Source organism: Thamnophis sirtalis, unplaced genomic scaffold (genome assembly GCF_051295495.1).
Source record: "Thamnophis sirtalis isolate CommonGarterSnake01/CBP01778 unplaced genomic scaffold, rThaSir2_p1.2 scaffold_14, whole genome shotgun sequence".
Taxonomy (NCBI): Eukaryota; Metazoa; Chordata; class Lepidosauria; order Squamata; family Natricidae; genus Thamnophis; species Thamnophis sirtalis.
Genome location: NW_028261394.1, coordinates 47,156,399 through 47,177,696, shown reverse-complemented (window position 1 = coordinate 47,177,696; position 21,298 = coordinate 47,156,399). Strand labels below are relative to the sequence as shown.

Genomic DNA, 21,298 nt, shown 5'->3' with positions numbered 1-21,298 from the left:
AATCAATAAAAGAAACAAAACAAATAAAGTGGAAAGACAGAAAGACAAAAGAAAGGGAAAGAGAAGAAAGAAAAAACAGGAAGGCAAACGAAAAAAAGGAAAGGAAGAGAAAGATAGCAGCGAGGCAGGAAAAAAGAGCAAAAGAAACGATAGGGAGGAAGGGAAGGAGAGAGGGAGAGAAATGAGGGGGAAGGGAGGAAGGAAGGAATGAAGAAGTAGGGAGTGGAGAGGGAGAGAGATGGAAGGGAGGAAGGGAGGGAGGAAGGAAAGGAGGGGTGGGAGAGACAGAGGGATGAAAGAAAGAAAGGAAGGAAACAGAAAAGGAAAGGAAGGCAAGGCAGAAAAAGTTTTCCGACAAGGAGAAGCAGATACTCCTGGCCAAACCACGCAACTCCTCCGTCTCCGCCTCGCGGGCGCCCAAGAGTTCCCTCCACCCCCGGACGGGCAGTTCAACGACCGGGGCACGGCCAGGAAGACTCCCACCTGTCGGGAGAGAGTGACGCGCCCGCCCCGCTGATTTCTCTGAAACGGCTCCAGTGGCAAGAAACCCCTGGGCATGCTTCCCCTCCCATTGGCCAGCCTGCCTCCCGCTCTCGCTCGCCATTGGCTGAGCGACCCGCGGGGCCGACCCCCTCCGCTCGGCCGGAGTATAAAAACTACTCAAAGCTTGCGAGTTTCGGGCTAACTTTGCGGGCGGTGCGCGTATCCCGGGAGAGCTACTCACCTTGCTGCAGGCGGCGCAGTCCAGATGTGGAGCAGGTCAGCTGGAGGAGAGGGGGGGGGGAGAGGACTTCCATGGAGGAGGGTGGACACTAGGCAGGTCTTGCCAGCCTAGTAGCTTGTTGGGTCTTCTCCTGGAAGGAAGATAGGCTTCCAGATCCAAGGTTCTTAGGTTCTTAGCATCCAGAGAAGGTCCCCTTTCTCCTGGGCTTCTGGACATTCAGGACCTTGGACATCTTCTCTGTTGTTTTTGGACCTTTTCTTTTGACCTCGTAGTTGCCATCTTTGCTTGATTTGGGTTGGTTCTTGCAGCTTTGGGCTGCCCCCCGCCCCACTCTGAAGTCGGATGAGCTGTCATCCCTTGGCATGGCCTTCTCCAAGGTCTCCAGCTTTTTTTCTCCTGAAGTAGGGGCTTCAGAAGGAGAAATGGAGGCAGAAGAAGGAGGGAGAAGAGACGGAAGGGGAGGACACAGATGGGCATGCCTCCCCATGGCAGGGAGACCAAGCGATGGTGCAATCAGCATCTGTCTTGAACAAGGTTTCTCAACTCAACCACTTTCCGATGTGTGGATTTCGATTCCCAGAATTCCCCCGGCTGGGGCGTTCTGGGAGTTGAAGTCCCCACGTCGGAAAGTGGTTGAGGTTGAAGAAGGCTGATCTAGAAGCCACTTGGGGACATTTCTGCTGGCCCCGAAGAACATAGAAGCTGCTGTTCTCCTATATTTATGCGTCCTGCACGGGGGCCGACTCGTGAATGATCTTACAGGGAGAGGAGGTCTTCCTGTAGACTTCTTCATTGGACTGTGGTTGCTATTTTGTGACAGCCTTCAAAAGGAAATTGTGGCCACGGCTTCAAAAAAATGGCTCACCGGCTTGAGAAGCCCAAATTAGAAACCTCCCCCTAACGCTGAAATTTAGAACGCAAAATTCTAACCAAGAATTTGCAGTGAGATATTCTAGATCGCTGTTTAAACGCGGTTTGTGTGACCCGTACCCACACTTTAATTCCGGTTCTCTAAGGCTCATGACATTCTAACTTAAGACTTCTTGGATTGCAGTGTTTTCTTTAAAACAACAACATGAAAGGAATCTTTGAACCAGTCCTATGATTCTATGATTATTCAGATGCTGCTCAGAAGCTGTTCTTCAGATAAGTTTCTTGAGAAAAGAACAACAAAGATGATTAGGGGACTGGAGACTAAAACATATGAAGAACAGTTGCAGGAACCCAATATGTGTAGTCTGATGAAAAGAAGGACCAGGGGAGACATGATAGCAGTCTTCCAATATCTCAGGGGTTGCCACAAAGAAGAGGGAGTCAAGCTATTCTCCAAAGCACCTGAGGGCAGGGCAAGAAGCAATGGGTGGAAACTAATCAAGGAGAGAAGCAACTTGAGATTGAGATTTGTTTTATTTATATGCCGCCCTATTCCCGGAGGGACTCAGGGCGGCGAACAACTCAAAGGGGGAAAGGGAACACAAAAGTACAAGACAGGATTTAAAATAGCCAACAGCCACACAAGTCGAGAGGGGAAGGGAACTCATCAACCCCAGGCCTGCCGACACAGCCAGGTTTTAACGGCTGTCCGGAAGGCCTGGAGAGAGGTGAGGGTCCGAATCTCTGCAGGGAGTTCGTTCCAAGGGGCCGGAGCTGCCACCGAGAAGGCCCTCCCCCGGGTCGTAGCCAGATGGCATTGGCTGGTAGACGGAACCCGGAGGAGGCCAACCCTGTGCGATCTAACGGGTCTTTGGGAGGTAATTGGCACTTCAAACTGAGGAGAAACTTCCTGACACTGAGAACAATTAATCAGTGGAACGACTTGCCTCTAGAAGTTGTTGGTGCTCCATCACTGGAGGCTTTTAAGAAGAGATTGGGCAACTATTTGTACTGGTGCAGGGGTCTCTTGCTTTAGCAGGGGGTTGGACTAGAAGACCTCCAAGGTCCCTTCCAGCTCTGTTATTCTGTTAAAATATCTCTCCATTAGAAAACATCTGCTTAGCTCTTATTGGAGTTTAGGGCTAGCAATAACACAGGTGAACAGTGGGCATTGACATGTGAATAAATACTGTTGGGACAGTTGACCTGTTCTTAAATAAACAAATAAATCTATAAATAAACAAATAAATCTATAAATAAACAAATAAATAAACAATCTATCTTAGTAGGGATGGTTACAGTTTAGGAAATGGGTGCAGAAGCCCCAGCTTTTCACCTATTTTAACAAAACAACAAGAATCACAAAACATGAAGCTTTAATCTTAGTGTTCTAGAATAGATTATCCACCATGGACATCTGAAGATTTCCATTTGTATTAAGAGAGCGAGGGGGGAATCTGATTTTTACAACATTTTGAGGAAGCTCTTTTTCAGGGAAAATTGTTGATAGTTCTTGATTAAAGATCGTTTGGGCAATCCCCCCCCCGCCCCCCGCAGTCAGCTGATACATTTTCTCACACAGTTTTTACACTTGTTTGTGAAGAGACTTCCCTAAAATGCAGTTGAAATCGCCTCTCTTGTGCAGTTTTGGGGGTTCCATATTTTTTTCCCCCTCAGTTGTGGTGTATCTCTGTCTCTTGCCTTCAGTGAAACTTCTGGTGACTGATTTTAAGAAAAATCACGGCCCTTGAAAACACTTAGAATTTTGTCGTGTTGATCTTTCCCTAATATTGATATAAGCAATTTGAGAATTTTCACTCAAAAGCTCCCCAAGGACATAAGTCTCCACCTGTTATAAAATATTGTTCCTAATTTGGATCTCTTGTTGACCCTCAAGTCAAACCTGTCTCCTCAAGTCCTCCTGGACATGTCCATTCCATATTGTTATTTGTCAGATGTGTTTGTTATCCATTTTGCTTCGAAGCAATAATGCAAAAACACGGAAATTGTTATGACTGGCATCGGGAACAATTTCTCCCCCTAGTCTTCAGCCCCAAAAATCCAAGTTCTAACTATGATTGACTCTGCCGATCAGTTTCAGAATGAGCCAACATTGAATTTAAGTGTTGTTATCTAGCTAGCTTTGAATGCACATCAACATCTGCTAATATAAAAGATGTTTGAGCTGAATTCATGACTTTTGGTACAAAAGCATTTCATAAGGCCAGTCTATCTGCCTCAAGCATTCTGTGGTTTATACATTATATTACAACTACTAGACTTTTTCTTATTATTTCCTAGATCTGAATTTACTACACAAATGCACACCTTGTTTCTTGAGGTCCTCCCTGCTTACACCTGTTAGTTCAATTTCATAGAGGGTTAAAAATGGGGCACAGGATCAAAGCAGGTCTAAGGTGGGTGGACCTCAACTCCCAGAATTCCTCAGCCAGCCATGGATGAGAAACACTAGATTAGGGATGGAATTTTTTGACAATATCGACAAAAAAACTTTGCTGGAACTTTCCACAGCAAAAGAGCACAAGTGTTGAAGAAAACTGTTGACGTGTTCTCCTTACAGGGTGTGTGACCGAAACGGTGGAAGGCGGCTTAGACAATGGCTGATCGAACAAATTGACAGTGGACAGTATCCTGGTTTGATCTGGGAGAATGAGGAGAAAACCATGTTTCGTATCCCGTGGAAACATGCGGGAAAACAGGATTATAACCAAGAAGTGGATGCATCTATTTTCAAGGTATTAAAAGCTATCTTTTGATGGTAACCATAGGCATTCCTTGATTGGGTTATTGGTAGCTTGGCCTAAGATCCAGAGAAGTCTCAAATACGAAGTTTTCTATCCCCTTTTTTTGAATTTTACTAAACTCAAGCCCATCCATTTCTTGTATTTATTTACCACGTCAAATACATAAATAGATTTGTTGCGCCAAATCATCTTGCTAGCCAAATCATGGTGTCCAACTTAGATTTCTTTTAGAAGGTCTCTTCTCCTCGCCTCCATCCTGTAAAAACTGGTTCCTACTTTGGAACAACTATTGTTTAGGTCAGTGTTTCTCAACCTTGGCAACTTGAAGATGTCCGGACTTTAACTCCCAGAATTCCCCAGCCAGCGAATGCTGGCTGGGGAATTCTGGGAGTTGAAGTCCGGACATCTTCAAGTTGCCAAGGTTGAGAAACACTGGTTTAGGTGATTATCTACAATTTGTTTTGAATTGCCCGTCAAGTCGGATGATGGTTAAATAGATGAGATGCCAATTTCTCACTCCCACCCTCACCTAGGAGATATTTTTGTTTATTTTGTCACTAAGTATTGCCATGTTGTGGCATGCGGTGGCTCAGTGGCTAAGACACTGAGCTTTTCTTGATCAAAAAGGTCGGCAGTTCGGCGGTTCGAATCCCTAGCGCCATATAACAGAGTGAGCTCCCGTTACTTGTCCCAGCTTCTGCCAACCTAGCAGTTCGAAAGCACGTAAAAATGCAAGTAGAAAAATAGGGATCACCTTTGGTGGGAAGGGAACAGTGTTCTGTGCGCCTTTGGCATTTAGTCATTCCGGCCACATGACCACGGAGACGTCTTCGGACAGCGTTGGCTCTTTAGCTTTGAAACAGAGATGAGCACTGGCCCCTAGAGTGGGGAACGACTAGCACATATGTGCAAGGGGAACCTTTACTTTTACCTTTAAGTATTGTCATAGTACTGAATTGGAGAGCTGGGTAATTTAGATTGTAGAGCTGGCAGTAATCATGGAAAAAACAGCTGAACACACACCTTGGTTCTCTGTAGAAATTATATTTTAAAGGGGTTACCTGCAGGCCTTGTGTTTAAACACAAGATGTTTCAATGTGGCACTAACTAGACGTAGAAGAAATCCAAGAATAAGAACGAGAAATGATCTCCACGGGACCAATGTCCCATCAAGGCGCTTGGATGGTGGAAATGGCCTTACTAACCGTCTTCCTTATTTTCTATTTAATTTTTTTGATTTGCACCCCACTTTTATTATTTTTATTTCTTTGCATCCTGCCTTTATTATTTATACAAATAACTCAAGGCAGTGAACACACCTAAAACTTCTTCCTCTTCCTGTTTCCCTCACACCCCAGCCCTGTGAGGTCTGAGAGAGGGGGGGGGGGTCTGGCCCAAAATTGCACGTACACTTGAGTGCTTTTGCACCACCAGAGAGATGTTCCTTGTGTGTCTAGTCACACCTGGCCAAATAAAGTATAATGTAAACTTGCCCAGCGGGTTTTCGTGGCTAGGATGGGACTTGAACTCACAATCCCCCGCTTTCTAGCCTGATGCCTTAACCGATAAACCAAGCTGACTCTCCTTTGTCCCTTTCTTGGGAATCTTTCTCTCTTGGGAGTCCCTTTCTCTCCACTGTGTCCCTGACTCTCCTTTGTCCCTTTCTTGAGAATCTTTCTCTCTTGGGAGTCCCTTTCTCTCCTTAGTGTCCCTGACTCTCCTTTGTCCCTTTCTTGGGAATCTTTCTCTCTTGGGAGTCCCTTTCTCTCCTTAGTGTCCCTGACTCTCCTTCGTCCCTTTCTTGGGAATCTTTTTCTCTTGGAAGTCCCTTTCTCTCCTCTGTGTCCCTGACTCTCCTTCGTCCCTTTCTTGGGAATCTTTCTCCCTTCCTTGGGAGTCCCTTTCTCTCCTCTGTGTCCCTGACTCTCCTTCGTCCCTTTCTTGGGAATCTTTCTCCCTTCCTTGGAAGTCCCTTTCTCTCCTCTGTGTCCCTGACTCTCCTTCGTCCCTTTCTTGGGAATCTTTCTCCCTTCCTTGGAAGTCCCTTTCTCTCCTCTGTGTCCCTGACTCTCCTTCGTCCCTTTCTTGGGAATCTTTCTCCTTTCTTAGAATCAGGATCTCAAGCACTTGAGTCCTTCCTTGTAAGAACTCTTCCTCTCCTCCCTTGTAGGCTTGGGCGGTATTCAAAGGCAAGTACAAAGAAGGCGAGAAGGCCGAGCCGGCCACGTGGAAAACCAGACTCCGTTGTGCCTTAAACAAAAGCCCGGACTTTGAAGAGGTGACGGAGAGGTCACAGCTGGACATTTCTGAGCCCTACAAGGTTTACCGCATTGTTCCAGAGGAAGAACAGAAATGTAAGTGGGGCCCGGCCGCACAGCTTTGCATCTGCCCACTGCAACTGTGCCCGGTTGTAGGTATTAGACGGTGGGCATCGTTTTTAATTGGCTTCTCTTCAAAAACCAAAACCTTTCCCAGGATAAATTGCACGTATTCTAAAAATCTTTAGAGCTGCAGAAGTTGAGAAACGATTCGAATGGTTTCTCTCCAAATCAGTGTTTCTCAACCTTGGAGACTTGAAGTCTTGTGGACTTCAACTCCCAGAATCCCCCAGCCAGCACAGCTGGCTGGGGAATTCTGGGAGTTGAAGTCCACAGGACTTCAAATCTCCGAGGTTGAGAAACACTGCTCCAAATTATCGGAGGGAAGAGAAGTAGATCTCCCCTTGCTTAAGAAGGGCTAAACACTGGGGCATTTAAAATAAATGGTTCCCTGAAAAAAAAATAGCGTGATTACAGGTAATTATTATTATTATTATTATTATTATTATTATTATTATTATTATTATTATTATTTAATGGATTTATAGGCCGCCCAATCCCGGAGGACTCAATCCCGTAATCCTTGAGTTAAAATAACAATAGCACATATACTGCTTACCAGTGCTTTACAGCCCCCTCTAAGCAGTTGACAAAGTCAGCATATTGTTCCCAACAATCTGGGCCCCTCAATTTAACAAACTTCAGAAGGACGGAAGGCTGAGTCAATTTTGAGTTGGTCAGGATCGAACTCCTGGCATTGAGCAGAGTCAGCCTGCAATGCTGCATTCGAACCACCGCACCGGCCCCAAACAACAACCATTGCTAACATTTGTTTAGAAACTGTTTGAAGTTACAGTGGCACTCAAAAAGTGACTTAGGACTAGTTTTGGGGGCCATGCTTAAGACACACATGGAAGTGGCATCAAGCAAAGGACTGCCCTTTCCAGCCAGATGTTAGGACTTCAACTCCCAGAATTCTCCAGCTGGAAAACGATAATACAAGCAAAACCATTTTAAGTTTTGATTTTGCACATCTGGTGCATTGAGAAAGTATCTCAAGCAGCTTGCTGTCCCCCAGCCGTCTCTCTTAATCCGCCATGCCGGTGAGAAGGTTTGCTCCCCCTTTAATCGAGCACTTCTGCGCCCCCCCCTTCCAAAACTCCATTTTCCGGGATTGTGAGAATGGGCAAAAATACAACTCTGGGTCAGCTCTTTTGTCGCAGCTCAATGTTGTGGTTACAGAACACCATGTCTGACTTTGCCGGAGATGTACAGCCTGCATTATTTTTAGCTGTGGTTCTTCTGGTGTGGTGTCTTTTCAACCATGCAAAACTGAATTTCAAGAAATCTGTCTCTGCAACAGGCCTTCTGCTGCTGATTGCATGAACTCTTTTGCCTGGGAAGCAACCCAAAATGCTGTTTTCTCACTCCCTTTGCGTGATGTGTCGAAGGTGTCAAGGTGGGGGGGTCTCTGCAGCGAAACCCACAACGCTTGGTTCCCTGCGATCAAAAGACAATTTGTTTTCTCTTTGTTTTGCATTTAAAAACTAATAGGAAAGTGAGTTTGTCATCCGCCCTCCCCCCCACTCCAAAGAGGCCACTTTATTTAGATTTTAAAACATGTTCAAAATATCGCTCTGTTTTTTCTGTGCTCTGTCTTTTTGATTTAATGGGAAGAAAATCCTCATCAGGTTTAGAGTTCTGAATATTCCTCATTTCTCCCCCATCTCAAGTGCCAAATCCACAGATTTGGAATTGCTTTTTCAAAAGACAGCTGGAGGTTTTTTTCCCCCCCTTGAAGATGTTTTGCTTCTCATCCAAGAAACATCTTTGTTCTGACTGAATGTTGCGGATGAAGATGTTTTAACTTCTTAACTGAAGAGGCTTTGACTCAGGGATCTCCAAACTTGGCAACTTTAAGACTTGTGGACTTCAACTCACAGAATTCCCAGGCCAGCTGGGGGCAGTTGAAGTCCACAAGTCTTAAAGTTGCCAAGTTTGGAGTCCACAAGTCCACAAGTCTTAAAGTTGCCAAGTTTGGAGACTCCGGCTTTAACTGAAGATGTTTCTTGTATGAGAGGCGAAATGCCTTCAAGGTAAAACAAAGTCCAGTTGCCTTTGAAAAAGCACCATTGCAACAACCAGGACCTGGATGGTTGAGAACCTCTACAGACAGGTTGACAGAATAACAGAAGGAACCTTCGAGGTCTTCTAATCCACCCCCCTGCTCAAGCAGGAGGCCATATATTATTTCAGACAAATGGGCATCCAGTCTGCTCTTAAGAACCTCCAGCGATGGAGCATCCAAGGCAAACTGTTCTACTGGTTTAATTGTTCCCACTTGCAGGAAATTTCTTCTTTAGTTCCAGCTTGCTTCTCTCCTTGATTCGTTTCCATCCGTTCTTCTTCTCCTTCAGGCGCTTTGCAAAATAGTTTGACTGCCTCTTCTTTGTGGTAGCCCCTGAAATATTGAAACACTGCTATCATGCCACCCCCAGTCCTCCTTTTCACGAAACCAGACATACAGGTTTTTAGAATCATTTTTTTCTTCTTGCTTTTCTGTACTTCTTCTCCTGTTGATCTCCTTGTTATAAAGACCCACTGAATCTCTCGCAGAATGACGTCCTTGTAGAGTGTGCAGTTGGACTCAAAGGCTTTTTACTTCCAGGTAAATTGGGATGGGGACCAAATGCACCTTGAATGAGATGACAGATATGGGCTGCAATCCTTCCTCCATAGAAGAGTTAATGAAAGAGGTAAGTAACTAACTTTGTTGCATGCCGGGCTAAAATATCAATTTTTCTCTCTCTCTCCTTGGAATTGTCTCTTCTGGCCAGAATTTCTCCATACAGTAGGGTCTCAACCTGTGATTTGCAGACCCCCACAGTGGGGTCATCTCAAGGGGTCTCTGAATGCTTGAAAAAAACATTATGTCTTAAATCTTGAGTTAAGTCTTGGCGGTCAATGGCCACAAAAGGAAGTCCATGGTGAGAAAAAGTTATAGTAGAGTAAATGAACCAATGGTGGGATTCAAATAATTTAACAACCGGTTCTCTGCCCTAATGATTTCTTCCAGCAACCAGTTCACTAAACTGCTTAGAAAGTTTACCAACTGGTTCTCCCGAACTGGCTGAATCCCACCACTGAAATTAACCCTAGTCCAATAAAATGGTTGCAGGATGGAAGAAATTGGTAAAACCCTTTCTCAGGACTTGGCCCTTCCACCGATGATGGGTGCCATTCATCCATTAGGGTGCAACCATTCTCCTCTAAGTGGATTCAGTGGTGTCTGGAGAGCGTGGATTAAAAAAAGCCAACCTGAACCTTTTCACGTACATTAAACACACAACTGGTATGTTGTGCAAACTCTGATTGCACTGCCATGGCCGCCATTTTGGTTTTTCTAATCCCACCAGGGTGGCTCCGTGGCTAAGATGCTGAGCTTTTCGATCAGAAAGGCCGGCAGTTTGGCAGTTTGAATCCCCAGTGCCGCATAACGGAGTGAGCTCCCGTTACTTGTCCCAGCTTCTGCCAACCTAGCAGTTCGAAAGCATGTAAAAAATGCAAGTAGAAAAATAGGAACCACCTTTGGTGGGAAGGTAACAGCGTTCCGTGTGCCTTTGGCATTGAATCTTGCCGGCCACGTGACCACCGAGACGTCTTCAGACAGTGCTGGCTCTTTGGCTTTGAAACGGAGATGAGCACTGCCCCCTAGAGTTGGGAACGACTAGCACCTATGTGCAAGGCTAACCTTTATCTTTAATCCCACCTAACTGACAAACCCCTGAGTGCTAATTGCTGTGTACACTGGAGGCAATTGAATCTGTTATGGGAAGGGTATCTCCAGCCTTCTTTTCAGCTCCTTCCACCCTCTAAGTACAATTCAGGAGGACAAATGTGTCGGTGACAATATGGAAGAAAGATCATAGACAAAATTAATAATAATGGGCCACTAAATATAGCATTCAGAGATGGCCAATCTCAAAATGGTTTATGGCAAGATAAACTGCTTTCGGGAGGCAGCCTTGTTTGCTTGGTCGTCTCAAAGGTTCCATGTCGTCTTCTCCATAAACTCCACAGACTCCTTCAACCGTGGAGGAATACCTTGGCACAATCAAAAGGAGCCCTTCACCACCACAGGAGAGCAGCCGAAATCCACCTATCCCAGACTGGTGGATCCATCAGTCGAATCCTGGTAAGGATTACCTGTAGCTCAGGGTTGAATTGTGGGGTTCTTGGTCCTCCCTGAGCCTGGTTGATTGATAGTTTGCAGATGTTTCATTATTCGACGTGATACAATGAGCATCGTTATCACACTGATGAGGCTGGCCAATGAAACATCTGTAAGCAAACAAGCCACCTCAGACAGAAGTCATTCCTTATCATAGGCATCCATTGATTGGGAGAAGGAGACAGCAGGTAATGTCACTCTTGTCATAAGATAAGATAAGATAAGGGTGAATATAATCTTGACAATTCCATCAAGATACTACAGAAAGTATATAAACTGGACTTTGAGGAAGTGAATTAGGATGCCAAATTTGAAGAAGGGCAAGAAAATTACCAATTACCTCCACTAGACCGATTAGATCCCACAGATTAGGCCTCCTCCGAATCCCATCCGCCGGCCAATGTCGACTGGCGACTACCCGGAGGAGAGCCTTCTCTGTGGCTGCTCCGACCCTCTGGAACGAACTCCCCGTGGAGATTCGAACCCTCACCACCCTCCAGGCCTTCCGCAAAGCCCTCAAAACCTGGCTGTTCCGACAGGCCTGGGGCTAAAGAGCTGTTGCCCCCGTCTCGAATGGTATGACTGTTGTGAGTTTTTAAATTATATATTGTTATCTTGTTGTTTTTAAATCTTTTTGTCTGTATTCCCCTCCCCGGTTCGAGTTGTGCGCCGCCCTGAGTCCCCTTCGGGTGAAAAGGGCGGCATATAAATTTAATAAATTGAATTGAATTGAATTGAATTGAAAACCCAATTAAATCGGTCCTTGACTTAACATCCAGGAATGGCAGTTTCTGGTCTTGAACCCAAGCAAACTTCTGGCTGAAGGCGCAAAGTTCAATGCCCAACATTGAGACTTCTCCATCTCGGTTGGTAGAAAGTGATGGGAATCTTCAAGAGTTGCTCCCCATGAGTCAACAGCCCTCGTCTTAGATGAAGTGGTTCATCTAAGGTGGCCAAGGTGGCGCAGTGGTTAAATGCAGCACTGCAGGCTACTGCTAGATCAGCAGGTCAGCGGTTCAAATCTCACCGGCTCAGGGTTGACTCAGCCTTCCATCCTTCCGAGGTGGGTAAAATGAGGACCCAGATTGTTGTTGGGGGCAATATGCTGACTCTCTGTAAACCGCTTAGAGAGGCCTGAAAGGCCTATGAAGCGGTATATAAGTCTACTGCTATTGCTATCATCTGAATTTTAGTCCAGCACCGAAGTTAGAGAAGGGAAGCCTCGATTTGGAGATTCCGGATGTATATTCTGCTCAGGAGAAAAAATTAATAATAATTTTCTTTCTTTCACCCATAGCTTTATCCCTGGTGACTGGTTTTGCTGCATACGAGCCGCAGCCGCTTCTAGGTATGTTTTTTCAATCAGGATCCGGTGTGATTAGCTTAGATTTAGACTTAGAATAACTTTATTCTCACTTTGGCAGACATTAAAATGAAATTTCGTTGCACACAATTGGAATTGGAATTGGAATTTTATTATTTATATGCCGCCCTTCTCTGGGAGGACTCAGGGCGGCGAACAATTCAAGGGGGAAAAAAGGGGGAACATAAAAAACAAAATACAAATAATAAAAGTAAACAACAGTCGCACAACCATACATGTCGAGAGGGGAGGGGAACTCATCACCCCCAGGCCTGTCGGCAAAGCCAGGTTTTGACGGCTTTTCGGAAGGCCTGGAGAGAGGTGAGGGTCCGAATCTCTGCGGGGACCTCGTTCCAGAGGGCCGGAGCTGCCACAGAGAAGGCCCTCCCCCGGGTAATAGCCAGGTGGCATTGGCTGGTAGACGGAACCCGGAGGAGGCCAACCTTGTGAGATCTAATGGGTCTGTGGGAGGTAATTGGCAGCAGGCGGTCTCTCAAGTACCCAGGTCCAATACCATGAAGGGCTTTATTAAAAATAATGATGCCACTCCACTTCCTTTTCAATTAGCTTCATCTCTCCCCCCCCCCCCCATGTTAAACAGCATAAGCATTATGCCTACCTTCAGGGAGAACATTGGAATTAAGAATGCCAATATTAATACCGATAATACTGTGGAATCAAATACAAGACCTCAATACCAGCAATCGATTTACGTTTGAGGGCAGAACTTTGATATATTGAATCGAATCAGAAGAGAGCTGGAAGGGACCTTGGAGGTCTTCTAGCCCAACCCCCTCCTCAAGCAGGAGACCCCTGACTATACCATCCCAGACAAGTGGTTGTCTTCTTAGAAACCTCCAGTGATGGAGCATCTACAACTTCTGAAGGCAAAGCTGTTCCAGGGTTAATTGTCCTCATAGTTAGGGAATTTCTCCTGAATTCCAAGTTGCTTCTCTCCTTGTTTAGTTTCCATCCGTTGTTTCATCTCCTGCCATCAGGTGCTTTGGAAAATGAGCTGACACCCCCCCCTTTTCTTTGTGGCAGCAGCCCCTCAAATATTGCAATACTGCTATCATGTCACCCCTTTTCTCTAGCTCATCCATGCCCAGTTTCTGCAATAGGATGACACTTTTTTGCAACAGATTTTTTAAAATTATTTTTTCCCTTCTACAACACCTTACAGTCATTACATCAACATTGTTATGTCATCATACCTGTACATGTATATAATATTTCACTTCTATATTTACACACCTTTATACACAGTTCTGTATATATTGTTTTTGGGCTTAATTAATTTTGTTCCTGTTTTGCAGCCATTTGTACCAATTGTTCCAAATTTCATAATATTCCGACTCTTCTTTATCTTTTAAGTTCAGTGTTAATTTGTCCATCTCTGTACAAGCCAAAGTTTTTTTAATCACTAATTCATCCGAGGGGGTATTATTTTGTCTCCAGCATTGGGAAAATGCTATTCTAGCTGTAGTTAGCAGATGTACTTAAGTTTCTTTGTATATTTCCCTTTGATTATTCCCAGTAGGAAGATTTCGGGTTTGTATCTTATCTGTTCTCCTGTAATTTCTTGCGCCCATTTCCAAATTTTTGTCCTATATTTTTGTGCTTCTGGGCAGGTCCACCATATGTGATAATAAATCCCTTGTACTTTTTTTACACTTCCAGCAGGTCGGCTTCATGTTTGGGTACATTTTAGCCAATCTTGTTGGTGACAAGTGCCAAAGATAAAACATTTTGTATATATTTTCTTTAAGTGCTGCTGATCACTCACTCTCTCACCCACTCTCACCCATGTACTCGAGAGACCGCCTGCTGCCAATTACCTCCACTAGACCAATTAGATCCCACAGACTAGGCCTCCTCCGAATTCCATCCGCCGGCCAGTGTCGCCTGGCGACTACCCGGAGGAGAGCCTTCTCTGTGGCTGCTCCCGACCCTCTGGAACGAACTCCCCGTGGAGATTCGCACCCTCACCACCCTCCAGGCCTTCCGCATAGCCCTTAAAACCTGGCTGTTCCGACAGGCCTGGGGCTAAAGATTCGCTGCCCCTATCTCGAATGGTATGATTGTTGTGCTTTTTAACTATGTATTGTTTTGCGTTGTTGTTAAACTGTCTGTATGCCCCCCTTCCCTTCTTTGAGTTGTGAGCCGCCCTGAGTCCCCTTAGGGAAAAGGGCGGCATACAAATGAAATAAAACTCTAAACTCACCACTCATGAAGTTTGATGTTGTCTTCTCCTTGACTTGCATCCTGGAATCCTTTCTTCTTCCACACCATTGTCCCGTTTTTGAGTTGACCACATGGGCCCTACCCCTTGCAGTCCTCCAAACGGAGTACCTGCAGGCTTCCCTGTTGATTTCTGTCTTTGTGTGTCTTTCTAGTCTACTCCCAACTGGTGATCAACTTCTACTATGGAGGGAAGCTGGTGGGAAGCACCACCACCTCTCGCCCCGAGGGCTGCCGGATCTCCCTGGGAGAGGCGCCCTACTGCATGGACAGCCTGGAACACGTGCAGTTCCCGTCTGCAGAGCTAATACCCAATGAACGCCAGAGGCAGATTACCAGGAAGCTCTTCGGGCACCTGGAACGGGGCGTTCTTCTCCACTGCAACAAACAAGGCATCTTCATCAAGCGTCTGAGCCAGGGAAGGGTCTTCTGGAGCGGGAACACCATGGCCTGCAAGGAGAAACCCAACAAACTGGACCGGGACGAGGTGGTCAAAATCTTTGACACCAACTACTTCCTCAGAGGTCAGTTGAGGACTTCCTTGGGTTTTGCCTAGGGAGACCAAATCACCCATGACGGGGGACTCCAACCGTGGCAGCTTTAAGCCTGAAGGACTTCAACTCCCAGAACTCTGCAGCCAGCTGGCTGGGGAATTCTGGGAGTTGAAGTCCTCCAGGCTTAAAGTTGCCAAGGGTGGAGATTGCTGATCTATGAGTCTCGGTGGCACAGTGGTTAGAGTGCAGTGCAGGCTACTTTAAAAAAAACAACAACATATTTTTATTTCCATTTTCATAACATACAATCACATGTATACTATACATAGCCAGTATCATATAGTATTAAATAATGATTACATCAGTTCCTCTTGTCCTCAACGCCCCAAAAAGATTAACACCCATTATTAGCTCTTCTACTCTCCCTACACCTCTTTCTTCTACCTCTCTCTTACTTCCTATCTTCCTTCCATCTTCCTTTCCTACTCCACTTCCCGTTCCTTTCTCCTTCTCCTCTCTCTTCATTCCACTCCTCCTTATCCTCCTCATCTTCCCCCCTCACCCTCTCTCCTATCCCTCTCTTCCTATCTTCTGCTCTCCTCTCCTTCCGACTCTTCTACATCCTGTCTTCCCTCCATCATTTTCTACTCTACTTCCCCTTCCTTTCTCCTTCTCCTCTCTCTACATTCCACTCCTCCTTATCCTCCTCATCTTCCCCCCCCCCTTGCCCTCTCTCCTATCCCTCTCTTCCCACCTTTCTTCTCCCTTCTGCTTCCCACTCTTCCTCTCATTGGTGTATTTCCGCTTCCATACTACTCTACTTCCCCTTCCTTTCTCCTTCTCCTCTCTCCCCTTACCACTCCTCCTTATACACATCATATTCCCCCCTCACCCTCTCTCCTATCCCTCTCTTCCTATCTTCTGCTCTCCTCTACTTCCGACTCTTCTACATCCTGTCTTCCCTCCATCATTTTCTACTCTACTTCCCCTTCCTTTCTCCTTCTCCTCTCTCCCCTTACCACTCCTCCTTATACACCTCATCTTCCCCCTTCACCCTCTCTCCTGTCCCTCTCTTCCTATCTTTCTTCTCTCCTGCTTCCCACTCTTCCTCTCATTGGTGTATTTCCGCTTCCATACTACTCTACTTCCCCTTCCTTTCTCCTTCTACTCTCTCCCCTTACCACTCCTCCTTATACACCTCATCTTCCCCTTTCACCCTCTCTCCTATCCCTCTCTTCCTATCTTCTTCTCTCCTCTACTTCCGATGAGTCAGTGCAGGCTACTTCTGCTGCCTGCCGGTTGCCTGCAATTTAGTAGTTGGAATCTCACAGAGGCTCACGATTGGCTCAGCCTTCCCCCCTTCCAAGGTCAGTAATACGAGGACCTAGATTGTTGTGGGCAATAGGCTGACTCTGTAAACCACTTAGAGAGGGTGATGAAGCACTGTAAAGCGGTATGTAAGCTTTAAGTGCTGTTTCTATTCCTGGTTTCATTGAAGTTTGCTTTTTTCCCCTCCCCTTCTAGAGCTCCATCAGTATTATAACAATCAAGGACGCTTTCCGAACAGCAAAGTGATCCTGTGTTTTGGAGAAGAATTTCCAGATGCCGTCCCCTTACGTTGCAAGCTGATCTTGGTGGAGGTGAGCAGGAGAACCGGTCAGGAATCGGTCAGTCACGGAACCAGCTCTGACTTGAGTTCCCAGGTCAAATTTCAGGACTTGCTAAGGTTCATTGCAAAGCTGGCCCTCCTTGTTTGGGTTAGATCCACTTTCCTTTTTCAAAACAGCCACATATGATAAGAGGACAATCAACCCATGGAACAGGAAGTTGCCTTCGGAAGTGGTGGGAGCTTCGTCACTGGAAGCTTTCAAGAAGAGGCTGGACATCTGCCATATGTCAGAAATGGCATAGGGCTGGGATGGCAAGCCTATGGCATGCAGAGCCCTCTCTGTCACTAGCTTTCTTCTGTTTTTGGGCCAGCTGGTCTTCGCAGGTACCAAAGCACTAGAAAGCGGTCTGAAAAACAGCCAAAAAACCAGGCCATTTTCAGGCCGTTTTTGCACACCAGACAGCTGGTCTTTGCAGGCACCACAGCTCCAGAAAATGGCCTTAAAAACAGATTAAAACAGGCTGTTTTGGGGCCATTTTCTGCCATTTTGGGGCTGTTCTTTTGAGCCAGAAAAAGGCCTGAAAATGGCCTGGAAAAAAAAACCCTGAAAATGGTGTGAAAAACAGCCTGAAAACGGCCCCAAAACAGGCATGTGCCCACTGGCCAGCTGGTCTTCAGATTTTTGGTGTTCCGGCATGCCGAATACTCAGTGCGGAAAATGTTTGCTATCACTGGTGTAGGATCCCTTGCTTGAGTAGGAGGGTGGGCTTTCCAACTCTGTTAATCTGAGTAGTGGGATCCATTCTATGACTGACACTCATGTTTTGGGACCTTATTTGATGTGGGTGATTTGGAGTGTCTTGTTTCCCACACGGACCCTCTGCTTTTTCTTCCTTGGCCTTTGAAACTGCTTGCTAAAAATCTCTCTGCTTCTGAATATCTTGGCTTGGCATGCATTTGCTGCTCTTCAGCATAGCAATAGCAGTTAGACTTATATACCGCTTCATAGGGCTTTCAGCCCTCTCTAAGCGGTTTACAGAGTCAGCGTATCGTCCCCACAGTCCGGGTCCTCATTTTACCCACCTCGGAAGGATGGAAGGCTGAGTCAACCTTGAGCCGGTGAGATTAGAACCGCTGAACTGCAGATAACAGTCAGCTGAAGTGGCCTGCAGTACTGCACCCTAACCACTGCGCCACCTTGGCATGGATTTGCCATAGTAGCAATGACGGGCCATGTCATAAATAGCAAAAACTCATATTTCTTGGGGCACAACTGAAGTGTGCATCGAACGGAGATGGCTGGCATTGGCTCCCAAGTTGAGGGCAAACCCAACATAAAATCCAAAGAGCATGCAGTGAACCACCAAGAGGGTTATTCAAAACGTTGGCATGGTTGACAGAGAGCTGGCTTGGACCACCTGCCTGCACCAAATAAAGTCACCTCAAACCCTCAAGCTTGGCCAGGCAGCTCCTGATACTTCTTTGCAACTTGCCTTGACTTCCTTGTTGAACGTCGTTGCCAAAAATCTATCTGGTTTGGGCTGGTTTAGTGCAGGGAATTAAAGAGGGCATATCTTATTAAAGATGCCCCTAAGATATGCCCTCTTTAATTCCCTGCACTAAACCAGCTCAAACGGAAGGGCCCTATAAGTCAAGAAAGTGGTCCTGATTATGAGCTCAAAGCTTTCTGTGAGCTTTCAACATGTCTATATGCAGGAGCCTTCTCATATGACTTCTATCAGGCTCCTCTGCTGATTCTGGACTCTCAAGGTGACTCAATGAACTCAACGACCCACACAAGGTGGAGTGCGAGGAACGCAGTGCGAAGACACAACAGGATTAACGAACAATGGAAGACTTGGCAACAGAGAAGCATCTTATAAATGTCCCCAGGAATCTCAATGCAATTTGGGAGAAAGAGCATCCCCCAGTTTAGGAGCGAGGGAGGGGAGTTGGAAGAGGGGCGAGCCCTTGGCATGAAGGGGCATCTTCTGGAGGGTCTTCCTCCAAGCCTTAATGCCCAAGAGAGGGGCCGGCTGGAGCTGTGCTAAGGATTCATGATGTACTCAACCATATTCTCTTAAATAAGCCACAGCTGGATGGAGGCATGCACAGGCTGAGGGCAATGCATGGCTCTTCTCACCACAAAGGCTATGCTCATGTTTGAACGAAACCAGAGAAACCACCCGAGAGCTCGACGCAATGTCTGAACCAGAGAAGTCTCTCCTTGCTGGAGCAGCTCAGCTGGCTGGGCTGAGGAGAGCAAAGGAAGCGGCAAGCGTCATGGCTGCTGCCTGCAGAGCTCTTTGGCTTAGCTAACAGGTGACCCGTTGCATTGACTCCCCTATGCTGTGCAGAGACCAGAAAGCTGTTAATCAGGAAATCCTCCTTCACCGTCGGGCTCGAGAACCAAGAGCAGCAAGTGAAGTTCCTTCACAATCATTTCCTCCATTCTTCTCTCACCGACAGACAGAATCTTGCCTCTCTTTGCTCAGTTTCCATCCGTTGCTGCTTGTCCTGCCTTCTGGTCCTTTGGAAAATAGCAATAGCAATAGCAGTTAGACTTATATACCGCTTCATAGGGCTTTCAGCCCTCTCTAAGCGGTTTACAGAGTCAGCATATCGCCCCCAACAATCTGGGTCCTCATTTCACCCACCTCGGAAGGATGGAAGGCTGAGTCAATCTTGAGCCAGTGAGATTAGAACTGCTGAACTGCAGATAACAGTCAGCTGAAGTGGCCTGCAGTGCTGCACTCTAACCATTGCACCACCTTGGCTCTCTTCTTCTTAGGTGGACCTTTTCTTCTTTGCGGAAGCCCCTCACGGAACTCAAATAACTATTACTACAGATAGACTCTAGGAAAAGTAGGGAGGAATTACTGTATTTTTCAGAGTATAAGATGCACCTTCCCCCTCAAAAAAAGAGGGTGAAAATCAGGGTGTGTCACTGAATACAGCATTTTTGGCCTCCCCAAATCCCACCCTGCACACCCCGTTTTTCACAAAACTGGACATGCAGAGGGTTTGGGAGACCTTCTGGGGCTGGGGAGGGGAAAAACAAGTGAAAATGGGCTCGTTTCTCACAAAAACGGGGGTATTTTTGCCCTCCCCAGTCCCCCCCAGGAGCACTTTACAGGCCTCCCAAACTCTCTGCATGCCCCATTTTTCACAAAAACAGGGAATGCAGCGGGTTTGGGAGGCCTGCAGAGTGCTCCTGGGGGCTGGGGAGGGCAGAAATGTTTTTTTTTTAATTTACCTCTTCAAAATCTTGGTGCGTCTTATACTCCAGTGCATCTTATAATCCGAAAAATACGGTATCTTACCCTTCTTCCTGCTGTCGCAACTTTTCAAGTTCCGCTGCTTCTTTGCCCTGTGAAAAGCCGCTTTCTGCTTCCCCACAACTCATCCCATCCCATCTCTCTCCTGAGAGATAGGTTGGATATTGCGCAGGGTATACGTCGCCACTCTGGACTCCGTGCAACAGCTACCAGACGCAGCTGCTCTTTTGATACTTGAGCCTTGGCCTTTACCGCTTCTTCTTTACCGTTGCATTTACAATCTCTCTCCTGCACTGCGGGGTCTTCCTACGGAGCCGATATGACCCAACCCAAGGTTTTTTCCTTGTCTTCTGAATGCAGATCGAGCAGCTGAGCATCCGGCAACTGGTGGAGGAAGCCCGTAAGAATGAAACCGGCCCCATGGGGCACCCAGCCGGAGAGGAGGTGCATTACGACCCGATGTACAGGAACTTCCAGGATTCTTGTGGGCCTCACCAAAGGCCCATTTTCAGAGAAAACCAGCAAATTACCGTTTGAGACTCCGGAGAAGTCTAGTTCATCCGTTTTTTTTCCAAGCTATTTTTTTTAAAAAAAATCTACTTCCTCCCCCGCTCCATCTTACAGCTTAGACCTTCCCCAACTTCAGTTGAATTTTTTTTTAAAAAAAAAGGTTTTGTATGTAAATATATAACGGGGTTGAAATAATTCAATTCAGTCTTTATTGCGGTAAACAGACCAGCACACACGAAAAATTAAATGTTAAAATAAAGCAGAACCGAACAGAACAAGGCACAATAACGTGTTACAATTGATGGGGAAATCATCACTGGGTGACCAAATTCTACCTAACTTTACAGAGTCGTCGTCGTCCTCCTCCTCCTCCTCCTCCTTCTCCTCCTCCTCCTCCCCCTCCTCCTCTTTTCTGCAAACCTTACTCAGTTCTAACACTGGTGATGTTCCCTTGTTGGGTCATGAAACATCTGCAAGAAAACCACCAAGCTCAGGGAACATCAAGGACCCCACAGTCCCCCTCCTCCTCCTCCTCCTCCTCCTCCTCCTCCTCCTCCTCCTCCTCCTCCTCCTCCTCCTCCTCCTCCTCCTTTCTGCAAACCTTACTCTGTTCTAACACTGGTGATGTTCCCTTGTTGGGTCATGAAACATCTGCAAGAAAAGGATTAGGATTTATTTCATTTATATGCCACCCTTTTCCCCGAAGGGGACTCGGGGCGGCTCACAATTTGGTCAGGGAAGGGGGTACAGACGGGATAAAAAGACGAAACATAACAATACACAATTTAAAACACACAACAACCATACCATTCGAGGAGGGGGGCAAAAGCTCTTTAGCCCCAGGCCTGTCGGAACAGCCAGGTTTTAAGGGCTTTTCGGAAGGCCTGGAGAG

General features: G+C 46.3%; 1 protein-coding gene across 1 annotated transcript; it reads left to right on the top strand.

The window, feature by feature from the left end:
• The first annotated feature begins 677 nt into the window (after window positions 1-677).
• Window positions 678-20,743, top strand: IRF8 (interferon regulatory factor 8). Its single transcript, XM_087728953.1, is given in 9 exon segments — window positions 678-759; window positions 4,179-4,353; window positions 6,533-6,720; window positions 9,349-9,436; window positions 10,761-10,875; window positions 12,209-12,259; window positions 14,671-15,039; window positions 16,534-16,649; window positions 20,257-20,743. Coding segments are annotated over 9 exon segments (1,290 nt in total). The 5' UTR covers window positions 678-748; the 3' UTR covers window positions 20,434-20,743.
• The last annotated feature ends 555 nt before the right edge of the window (window positions 20,744-21,298 follow it).